The sequence below is a fragment of the Strongylocentrotus purpuratus genome, unplaced genomic scaffold, assembly GCF_000002235.5.
Source record: "Strongylocentrotus purpuratus isolate Spur 01 unplaced genomic scaffold, Spur_5.0 spur5_scaffold_6, whole genome shotgun sequence".
Classification (NCBI taxonomy): domain Eukaryota; kingdom Metazoa; phylum Echinodermata; class Echinoidea; order Camarodonta; family Strongylocentrotidae; genus Strongylocentrotus; species Strongylocentrotus purpuratus.
The window spans coordinates 58613383-58625138 of NW_022145612.1; the positions used below are offsets into that span (position 1 = coordinate 58613383).

The following is an 11756-nucleotide window of genomic DNA, read 5'->3' on the forward strand; positions in this document are numbered from 1 at the left end:
TAGACAAATGCTCATGTACCCTTTACAATCAGGTAAAAAAATAACAACCAACCAATCATAATTAATAATAATAATTTAATTATATTCGGTTCTTGTATGTATAATAGCGCATATATCACATTATAACGTCTCTATGCGCTTCCAAATGAGAGCTTTGGAAATTATTACCCCTGCTTTAGCATGGCTGTCAGTATGGTGCTCTAGTATTTCAAGGAATTAATTGCACTATATTTATTAAATAATATAAATGTATATATTTTATCTAAACAATGTTGAAACAGGGTGCCCTTTCAAAAAAAATTAAATCCCTCCCCTCAAAACGGCCGAATTGTCAAGGGCCGATAAAGCTTTCAGGTACCTAGACTTTAAATTCTCGACTAGTTATTTCACACACGTGCATTTCAGGAACTTTGTGTTTTAGTAGCCAGATTGCAAAGGAAAAGTTTTAGAAATGCCGACTAAAGGCCAACCCCGTAAGTTTCTTCCTTTTATTAGAGTTTAGAATTAACATAGCAGTTGCTTAAAATACATTGGCAATCACCATAACCATTGAATTTAATCGTTTTCTTAGAATGATCTCGAATAAAAATGAACAGTCTCATTCAGTCCGACACGTTCGAATTCTTGTATTGTAATGCATAGATCTAACTTTCATGACTTTAGACTATTATTACTTCCATGAATCCATGTGCATTATGTTTATTTCATTCAATTGTAACAATAGCGATTATATTTCTGTAAATAGGCATGCATGGGGAGTTTGCTGAATTCAGATCTGTGTGCTGGCAATGCAAAAAATGGTTTCGTGTCAATTTTCTTGTTATTTTTGGAGTCTAGACTAGGCAGCGCGCCCAGTATTCGGTCCATTCCCAGTATTCGGTCAGACAGCCGTTTCAACAGCTGTAACAATTAAAAAAATAATTTATGAGCCACAAAACTTGCACAAATCAGGCAGCTGAACAACTTTTCTTAACTCTCAAAATTAAATCGGATTTTAGGGCCCCGGAAAGATCTCCAACTTAGCTCGAAATTGCTGCACTTCCGCGTTGTCTTAGCACATGCGCTAACATGCATAGCCATATGTAGAAGTCTATTGCGAAACAACTATGTGTGCTGTCGCAATCAATTTAGTATGTGTGTGAAGAGAATCACTTCCGTGTTCACTCCATCGCAGCGAATTTGCAAATGACGCACTTGCCGATGTGCAAGAGGTATTTATACGATACCCTTGCCATGCGGTATCGCTCGGCCAGTACATTCACATTCAGTACTTTAATGCGCAATTGTGTGAAAATAGTGCGCAAATACGCTTCGCTCCTTAGCAACGGAGATACCACGCACAAATCGCATGACCGAATTCTGGGCAGAAAAATGCTCCGACTTCTTTCAGAAGTATTTTACTTATCATTATTCTATATTTTAAGTGATTATAAAATCCAGTAAGAATACATTTCTTTTCTTTTGATGGGTAGATTGCCAAATAAAAGAGGTAAGAATTCAAAATATTAGCGATTCTTCCTTAAGTGACTGAATTCTGGGCACTCTACCCTATTTTTCGGAAAAACATTGATATTAGTTGATATTAACCATTTGTTCCGTACAGTCCCCATAGGACAAACTTCAGTCTCTACAATCGGAGGCTCTAGTGGAGCCAGACGTAGTCTCAGTGGAACAACCAACAATCAGAGAGACTGAAGCTTTTGGTCTAAGTCTATGTAGCTTTAAGGGCTCGCTGGAAATGTTTTTTATGATATTGTATTCCAGCGAGCTTTAAACAGCTCCCATACCACCCTGCGGAGAACCAAGTAAACAAACCCTAAAATGTGTCCGAAATCACACCTTCCCACACCCGACCACACCCGACCAATATTGGACAGTGGCCTCGATAACTTTTATGCCACTTCTACTCCTAATTACCTGCGGAATTTCAAAATCATAGGTAAAAATAACGAAATAATAGCAAATATCTTACCTGAACAATACAGCCTAGCTCCCTTTTCACGTGCAGCGTGTAACTTTACGATCTCTACACAATGGTGTTGACCTCTGACTGGCACTTCCGTAATTGTGCTGCTTCCGTATAATGCCCTGTATGAGTGTTATTCAGCGCATTATACGCGCGGATCGGAATTAAGAATCGCCGCTGACAACCCTTATTTTTTTAGGACACGTCTGTCAGCGTTTACGAAAACGATTTAATGCGGACGATCCTTATTCTTAGACCAGCACCCCTTCTGCTGGACAATCATCCCCTGGCTAATAACCAACGGTAAAATTACCCTCCACGGACAACCACCCCTGACTCCTGAGGACAATAACCCCCTCCCCCAAAAAAAAATATTTAAAAAAAAAATAAAAAATAAAACCAACTTATTTTCAGGGAGAACTTCCCCTTTAAAGATAAAGTTGAGTCCTGGTCATATGCTAGCTTTCGTCCTTAGACTGTAGCAGCCACAGCATAAAAACGGCTGGTCGAAGAAGCTTTTTTGCATCGGAAGACCGCTCATGCGCATTACCAACCAACACAAGACAGAACATAATGAGCTTTTCAGTCGGTGATGTTTCTGCACAAGTGAAAACGGGAGCGTGAAACATCGCAATTTTTCCGAAATGAGGTATTTGACAGTAGAAATGCACTTATTATCATTTGTTTTTCTGTTACTTTTCTTTCCCCCACACCACACCACTCCCACAGGTAAAATGAAAAGCAAGCGCATGACTTGCAAGCTAAAGTACAAAATAGCTTCAAAGGTGAAAGAGCATAACAGAAAGACAAAAAGAAAAGAAAAAAAGAAGGGACCACAACGGCCAAAGAAAGATCTTGGGATTCCTAACTTAGCTCCATTCAAAGAGGCCATCTTGAGAGAAGCTGAAGATCGAAAATACAAGGCAAGTACATTTATTAGGATCTGAGCTTGAGGGTTTTGGGATTGAAATCATTAGTCACAATTGACCAACAGCGATACTGTAATTAAAAAATTGTTGCCATGATGTGGCTATGGATAAGATATTGCAGGTCTCGTCTAGTCAATTTATGCTTATGAGCCCTTGATCAGCACTAATTCTCTCGGATCACTGGATGAATATCTATCCCGTATCGCAACCATGTATCTATAGTCATAGACCCCTACTAATGAGATCGGTTCTAAGCTGCTGAAGTGAATTTCACCAATATGCTACTCTCTCTCTTTTTGTTTTGAGAATGAGAGAGAGAGATGAGAGTATCTATGTAATCTTATGCCTGTTTTTTTTGGCAGGAGTGAAATCAATTAAAAATCTTAGCAAGATAATGACCTTTTTTTAGAAATATGTATAGAAAGTATAATCTACAGATGTACATCAACACAAGCACTTGAAATAGAGAAGTAAACCATTTTTAAGATTTTGTTTTCAAAACTATAAACTCAACTGCTAATTGTTTTACCTTTTTCTTTCCTTGGTAAGTCAAATTTAAAGACAATATCTGAAAGAAGAAACAGGAGAAAAAGATTCAGAAAAAGAAACAGGAAAAAAGTAACAAAAATGAGAAATTACAATGAAGTAGAAAAGACAGTTACATGCATGAATTGATATGATTAAAATGTCATTTTCTAACCATATAGGCAGAGGAGATGAGAAAGAAACAGAAAGAAGTAAGACACAAGGAGTTCTTGAAGAATCGCAAGTTAAGTCACCTACAGAAGGATGCAGAGCGAAGGCAAAAGTTGTTTGAGAAGAAGGTAAATTAATTCAATGTTGATTCTAATCTTTATCAAGCCGTCACAATCACTCCTGACTACCAATAATACTAATACTGCTTCAGTTATTATTCAAGAATTTGTGTCATAAATATTGTTGTGTTATTTGTTTTGTCTTTCTTTATATTTTGGCAATAGTTTGATACATGTGTAAAATATCTGTTCTATCATGATAAAGACAGTAAAATTCTGAAGTTATACATATAATCTGCACAAATGCAATTACTTCTTAAAGCATATTGATAATGTCTAAATATCTATGTCTGTTGTTTAGGAGTCAATGATAATATTGTTTGTATGTTGTTACGAAAGCTGGTTATCTTTTTTTTCTTCATTTTGCTTTGCCATACATTACTGAATTATACTTGTACATGTATGTCACCCTCTAAACATGATTTTATGCTTTAGTGCATAGAAATACATTTACATAAAATTCAGTCTGATCCAATTATACTGTTGCATTTATGTTCAGCATTTCTTTCTGGAGAATTTAATGAGAGCTTTAAGAGAAATAACAATCAGCTTACTTCTTGACAGTCTGAGGGAGGTAAGACCAAGGAAGGAGGTGCCGCAGCCCAGGATGTGGAGAGCTCTCGCAAGGCATACTATAAGGAGTTCAAGAAGGTCCTGGAGGCTTCTGATGTTGTGATTGAGGTTTTGGATGCCAGGGATCCCATCGGCTCCAGGTGTATCGCGCTGGAGAAAGCTGTGCTGGCATCAGGGACCAACAAAAAATTGGTTCTCCTACTCAACAAAGTCGGTAAGGGTGGCATGATTTGAATGATTTCTTCCCGATTCCCAAAGTTATCGATGATTAAAATGAAACAAATATAACCTCTGTATTTATGATTGTTTCACAATTTTCATAATTTCTCTTTTAGGAGCAATGATAGCTTAAAGGAATATTTAGCACCACTTTAGACACCTCTGATAGTTTGTAACTACTCTGAAGTTTGTTAAAAACACTGATGATGTGATAATTCCTGTACCTTTAAAACCTGCTTCCAATTGGAAAAGTTGCTAAAATTAGTAGTTTGGTCAACTTATTTTTTTGACATATTCCACACTGTATGTGTGTAAAAGTTATTTGATATAAAGAGGAGGGAGAATCTTATGTTATTTGTGCTATCATGTGTAGAAACCTTTTGGCCCGAATTCACAAAGCAAGGTTTGAGCTCAAACTTCCTTTTGTTTCGCCAAACCTCCTTTTGTTCTTTACAAACCAGGTTTGTAAAAAACGCGTAAAACGCGTCATATGACGTACGAAAACCAAGGTTTGTCGACAAACCTCCTTTGTGAATTCGGGCCAATGTGTCTATCTTTGCTATTCTCTGTGTCCTTCACTTATCAGATCTGGTTCCAAGGGAGATCACAGAGAAATGGCTGAAGCATCTTAGGAATGAGTTCCCAGCAGTAGCCTTCAAAGCTACCACACAAACTCAGAGGTCAAACCTTGTAAGTCTTTATGTCGCACCATTCCTATCCTTTGCTTACTTACAATTACAAAGATCAAGAAATAAACAGGATTTCCTCCTATAACCCCCTCCCCCCCCCCCTACCAATCACTGCATACTTCCATTGTTTACTTTGTGTGATTTAAAAATAATCTTGAGTTCTTGTAAAACAGAAAATACGTTTTCATAATATCATACATAATCTACTCTGAATTTTTCAAGATTACAAGTGAACAATAATTTTCATTAACAATAAATTAGTACTGAGCAAATACAAATAATGAAACCAAGTTAGGAGTCCTTGCATGTACATAACACAAGGTCTCTGTATGCGCTGGTTTGATTAGTGTTTTTTATGGATGTGATTGTAGTAGGTTTTCGTCACTTCGTTCATAATTTGGTAGTCGTAACAGCCCAACTTCTGCATGGTAAGATTACACTTAAAAAGAGGTATATGAGTTTATTTGAGTGTATGGAAAGCTCAAACCCACACGTTCCCCCGTTTAACATTGTGTTCTCTCTGATCCTCTACTCCTGCTTTCCAGTCCCAGTCCAAAGTGCCCGTCTCAATGTCGTCATCAGAACTCCTTCAGACCAGTCACTGTCTAGGAGCTGACTCTCTCATCAAGCTTCTCAGTAACTACTGCAGGAATGTAGACATCAAAACATCTATCACTGTAGGAATCGTAGGTAAGATATCACACACAAATGATTTCACAGGAACAGTTGGTAAGTTGTCGTGCACAAATGAATGATTTCCATGGTGGCGATGTTAAGTGATATACTCCTCTAATCCTACATGACATTAATTTGATGCTGGTATTTTGTGTGACAGCAAATTGTGTGCTGTAAAACCATAAACTTTAAGCAACAAAAAGTTTTAAAAAATTGTTCACAATGGCCACTTTTGGGCAAAACACTTTCATCAATTACAACTTTGATTGATGTAATTCAATCATTTTGTAGCATCAAAATCTAGGCAAGCTGGATCACTCCTGCAACTCATGAAAGTTACTGTTTTTATATCAAATTTCAAGTCATGTTAAAGTAAAATTGATTGTGTAACTCAGTATCTGACTAAATGACTATGCCATATTGTAGTGCAGTGTAGATCATTTCTAGGGCAGTTCTAGAAAATTTCTTTTTTAAATTTTAAAATGGAGATCTGTAAATCATCCTCTGCAGTTTCAGTCATATACATTTTAGAATAGAACATAAGTCATTGCTACTTCAATAGTAATTGCTACCAATAAGGTTGACCTTTGTTTTAGAGAGGCTGTACTTTAATTTGTTGCTATATTCTACTTGATCATAACAGGTTTTCCCAACGTTGGAAAGAGCAGCATAATCAACAGTCTGAAGAGAAATAAAGTGTGTACAGTTGGAGCCATGCCAGGAGTCACAAAGTAAGTCTCATCTTCTTCCATCTCACTGTCAATACTGCAGACATGAGAGTGCTCTGGATGACAATTTGAATGTTGTGGGGAGGGGAGGGTTTGCCAAACCTGAGATCTTTGAAAATGTTCAGACCTGCCCCCCCCCCCCTCCCCCTCGTTAAAGTGCTCTTGTCCTGCCCCTGTCTATATTTTGTTAAGACTGTTTTAACCTCAAGAGAACAATATATGTTATCCAATATTCAATATATCTATTCATTCTTATTAAGAAAATAATTTCATTGTGATTGCCTGGATAATTTTTCTCTCCCTCTCTCTCTTTATTTTTATATTAAGTTTTAATGAATTACATACTAATGGTCTCCTTATAGCGAACATGCCAGGCAAAGCTCTTGTTTTGGGCATTTCTGAAATATCCTATCCCCTCTCCTTACAGAGCCAAGCAAGAGGTACAGCTAGCCAAGAACATCAAACTTCTAGACTGTCCTGGTGTTGTCATGGCAACAGGCAACAGTGAATCTGCCATGGTCCTAAGAAATTGTGTCAAGGTAGGCACAGACTCTAATCAAACTTATGTATGTAATGTTGTGGTATGTAATAGTGACTAAAGAAGAATTTGGTGCCAAGAAACACACTTTTGTATTGTTATGTGCAACTTTTACATAACAGGATCATGTAATGTACCCTGTAAAGTACAACTGCAATCAATTGAAATGTCAGGCACCTACTTACTAGAAGTTCTTGACTGTCTCCTGGGGAGAAGGGGTTTCCCCTGCTTTTAACCCATTTGATAATGAGATGACTTGAGTCTTTAGAAGATAATATCCAACAGGCCTATGGAGGAGATCAATAAATTGTAGATTTATCTCTGGAAAGACAGGAATAAGGATAGGATAAGTTGGTAAAGATGTGGTGTAACAAGGTCTCATCTAGAGCTGGAAATTGCTAAACCATATCATTGAGAGTAAGGGAACAACGTACAACAATGTTTTATGGGATATTTACACTTTCTTCCACCTTTATTGTCATGGACAGCTTGAAACAATATCAGATCCGATGGCTCCTGTAGATGCCATCTTGAAGCGATGTACAAAACAATCCCTCATGCTTCACTACAACATCCCAAACTTCAGCAATGTCGATGACTTTCTCTCACTACTGGCAAGGCGGTATGGAAAACTGAAGAAAGGAGGCTTAGTCGATGTGGAAGGTGCAGCTAAAATCATATTACAAGACTGGAACACGTAAGGATGATAGTTTAGTTTAACTTGCTAGTCTGCAAGCACAGACTTTTTCTAAAAGTTAAGCAAAGTTGAGGGTGGCCAGAGCCAAGCCCAAAATCAAAGACATGACCAAGCTGTGGTAAAAATACTCAACAGTAACAACTACAACAAGGCCTGTGTTACTGTACATAATGAAATTAGAAAAATGCTTAAGGATGAACATTACATTTGATTAAAGGGAATAATACAAAGTTTTGGGAAATTTTGAAAATTGGGTGGATAGTGATTCTTTACAATTTTGATATATTTGGATGCCCCTGTGGATGTATTAAAAGCATATGAAAATTTGGGCCCAAAGACACTTCTATTTTCGAGAAAAATTAAATACAACAATTTACCGGTGCTCCCGGTAAATTTTAATAAATTTCAAATAGTGCCTAGGCCGTACAATGATAGCTGCGACCATGAACTTCTCAGAATATGTAGTTGTGGTATATAATTTCCAAGCTAATCTGTCGATTTTAGTCAAGAAACATTATTTTATAGCTTAATTAATATCTTGACCTTGAGAGGGAGCTATACAACATAAAGAGTTTATTATTTACAATTTCATAACTGTAGACTCAATTTCAAATGCGAAAATGTTCACTGAATATTGTAGGATCGCATATGCTTCCAATATGTTCATTTGAACCAAATTCGTGACCCCATACCAAAACTTTGTATTACCTTTCAGTTTGATTGAATTTGTTATAATTAGTAATATATTGATGTGGTTTATATAATTTCATCTTGCATCATTCTAATAAATATTACTTGTGCTCTATACCATAATCACTCAAGCAGTTATTCAAAATAAGAAGAACCCATTTGTGATTACTTTATTTCGTCTTTACATTACTTTTTTTCTTCTTCTTTTGTTTTTCTTATACTTTATTTCAGTGGTAAGATCACATACTACACACACCCACCAGAACAGCATAGCTTACCAAGTCACATAGATGCTTCCATAGTTACACAACTGGGACAGGAATTCAATGTAGCTTCATTAGAGAAAGAAGATGAGAAGATCCTCAAAGGTATGTGGACATAGGTATCCTTGGTGCGATGTACTTCCACATGTACAACTTGTAACTGATTTAATATGACATTTATGTGCGATTTATCCGTGTATAAAATATAATTTTGTTCCCTCTCCCTTTACAGCAAAATGTCAAAATGAAATTGAACTTAAGCATGCTAAAATTATAGTGAAATGTTGCATTCATGCATTAAAAAGTAATTTTTATGCTAAGAATGTTTTTGCAATCGTTAATCCCTGGGTTAATGAATAGATAATAAATGCATATTTCTTGAATTCTACAGGGTTAAGACATGAACCTACAGCCAGAGGGATGGAAATAGAGACCATCGGCCAGTTAGAGGGGATTGTTGATGATGAAGCACTGGAGGCAGAGGAAGAAGGAGAAGAAGAAGATGAGATGGATGAAGAAAAGGAAGAGGAGGAGGAGGATGATGAAGAAGAGGAGAGCGATGAAATGGGAGATGATAATGAAGAAGAAGAGGTAAAAGAAATGGAGCAATTAAACTAGTTTATGAGCTATTGTAAACAAGTCTGTCAAGATTTAAAAGGCTTGCTGCAGAAATTGGCCAGTTAGCAGCTTTTCTAACATGAAACCAACATTTGAAGCCCTGATATCCTGTTTGGGATAATCTAATTCTAATCATATTCAGAGAATGAAAAATTGATGCGATGTTAAAGGATTGCAGAAGAATGTACTAGATCAGAAATTTTCCAAGCCATTATATAACTGAAAATTGATAAGGAATGTATGTTTTCTGATTTTGTTCTATCTTTGTGTGCCATTAAGAAAAATAAAGTGCCTTACAGTACCAGATATTTTCATGATTTTTTGCAAGTACATACCAGATTTGTCCTTTGTAAGCAAAGCTATTTTAACACATAGACATGTACTGACAATTTGATATGATGTAAAATCATTTATACTTCTTTAATTTGTTATGATTGATTTCTTTTTGAAGCTTAATGAAGTAACTGTCAAAGTACCAGAATCCAAAGCCAAAGCAGCAAAGAGCAAAAGAGAGAAAGTGGAGAAGCTCAAGAAGGGAAAGTCCAGCAAAGTAGACTCCAACTCCCCTATTGGCAACCAACAGCTCAACAAAGCATCCAAGCTTGCTTTCAAGAAAATACTCAAGAAGAGGAAAAAGTCTGGTAAGATGAACATATTTGTTTTGTTTGTTTTTTGTTTGTTTAATTATTTTTACTTGTTTTTTTTTCTTCCATTTTTTTTAAAGTCTATTTTGTTTCCCATAAAATACATGGTCACATGTTGCAGCTTTTTTCTTTTTTTTTTTCCTCTCAACTTAAGAAATTCCGTACAGGCAACATTCTTCTCCAGTCTTGAGGAAAAGTTTGATTTCCAGTAACATAAATCTTATTTATATCTTATTCTTTTACAGACCTGCTACAATTTGTATCAAATGTAATTTAGCAAAGATTCTCTAGATATGTATAAAAAATCTCTCGTCTATTTTCCAGGGTTGAAGGAGTTTGTAAAAGTACATGTAGGTCTTGAGTCTTGAATACTATCAGTGACAGAATATTGTGCTTGTCAACGGATGAATGTGAATTTGATCAATATTTATATTCATTTTCTTTTTCTTATGTTTTTGCCATTACATGTGCCTCGGAGGTTGAAAGCAATTTTAATTATTTTCATTCTTTGTTTTTTTTTCTAGATAAACTGGCGACTGTTCTGTCTGATGAACTCACCCAGGCATTTGACTTCTTCCAGTCGGGTCGAGGAGACAGTGATGATGACGGCGATGATAACTACAGCTTTAAGAAAGACTTTTTCCGATGATTGTAGGAACAAATTTGAGACCCCAAGGACATTTGAGAGATGTTACAAGAGAACGTGGCTTTGCTCGTCTCTTCTCATGTGAAATAATTCCATAAACTCTTTGCAAACATGGTGATTTCTAAAGTGGTGTTGTACATCAGGCTCACTTGTTGAGACCTTCATCAAATGAATTATTATTTTATAAGGCCACTTTAAAAAAAAAAAAAAACCTATTTAATGCTGGAGTCAGACAACACTGCTGATGCTCATAATAAAACAAAGGGTTATTATGTGCAAGAAGTGCAGTTATGAATTGGATGTTTAGGCTTAGGGTAGGCTATTCATACATGTATATACAGGAAACGGGAATTGAGATGTTTCAGACTATTCAGATTCTATTTAAAAATCACATTAAGTAAAATATTTGGCATAATGGCTATCCTGCATGTCAGTTTCTGTCTATACTCCCCCCCCCCCCCCCCCAGTGACATCTAATGAGACATGATATTTAAGTCATTCGTTTTACATTCTTAAGAATGAACAAGTATTTTAAACTTTTTATTTGAAATGGAGAAAAGAAGTAATGATATGGAGAATATGTATTTATGAATCTGTCCTCAGAAAAGTTTATAGAAAGAATATATGTCATGTGGTATATTCTGGATTAATTTCTTTTAGCCTTTTATCTTTATATTCACTTATATGTTTATTGTAATTCCTCAGTAATACATGTGTATTTATCTTTTTTGGTGGGTTAAAAGGGGGGGGGGGGGGCATCTGTAAAAAAGAAAAGAAAAGGAAAAACCTTAAACAACAATGTATCACATCATGATGTAAATCCTAATGATTATGTTTTGTCAGGTATCAATAAAGTTATTGAAGCTACTCACACATTTTTCTTTGAATTTGTTTGGATTTTTTACTGTTCATTTGATTATCAAATCTTGTCATTATTTTCCAATAATAATATGAAATAGTAAATATATACAATGATATTTTTGAAATATCCATCCTTTGTATGGGTGGTCATATGTCGATAATAACAATGATATATCGAGGGTTCAGTGACACAAAGACATAAATG

The 11756-nt window shown here is 35.9% G+C and overlaps 1 protein-coding gene across 1 annotated transcript; it reads left to right on the forward strand.

The window, feature by feature from the left end:
- Positions 1 to 364: 364 nt before the first annotated feature.
- LOC577855 (guanine nucleotide-binding protein-like NSN1) lies at positions 365 to 11565 on the forward strand. The gene is made up of 13 exons (XM_778060.5): positions 365 to 473; positions 2696 to 2889; positions 3603 to 3719; positions 4275 to 4497; positions 5089 to 5192; positions 5737 to 5881; positions 6510 to 6597; positions 7022 to 7133; positions 7621 to 7829; positions 8751 to 8887; positions 9174 to 9373; positions 9852 to 10041; positions 10569 to 11565. Exons 1-13 carry the CDS (start codon positions 452 to 454, stop codon positions 10691 to 10693), a joined length of 1866 nt encoding a protein of 621 aa, XP_783153.3. The 5' UTR covers positions 365 to 451; the 3' UTR covers positions 10694 to 11565.
- Positions 11566 to 11756: the final 191 nt, after the last annotated feature.

Bases quoted from the DNA above. Each gene is read 5' to 3' on its own strand.
- LOC577855 (XM_778060.5), top strand. From the start codon at position 452: ATGCCGACTAAAGGCCAACCCC. The intron at 8,888-9,173 runs GTATGTGGACAT...TGAATTCTACAG, and splicing joins AGATGAGAAGATCCTCAAAG to GGTTAAGACATGAACCTACA. The intron at 10,042-10,568 runs GTAAGATGAACA...TTTTTTTTCTAG, and splicing joins CAAGAAGAGGAAAAAGTCTG to ATAAACTGGCGACTGTTCTG.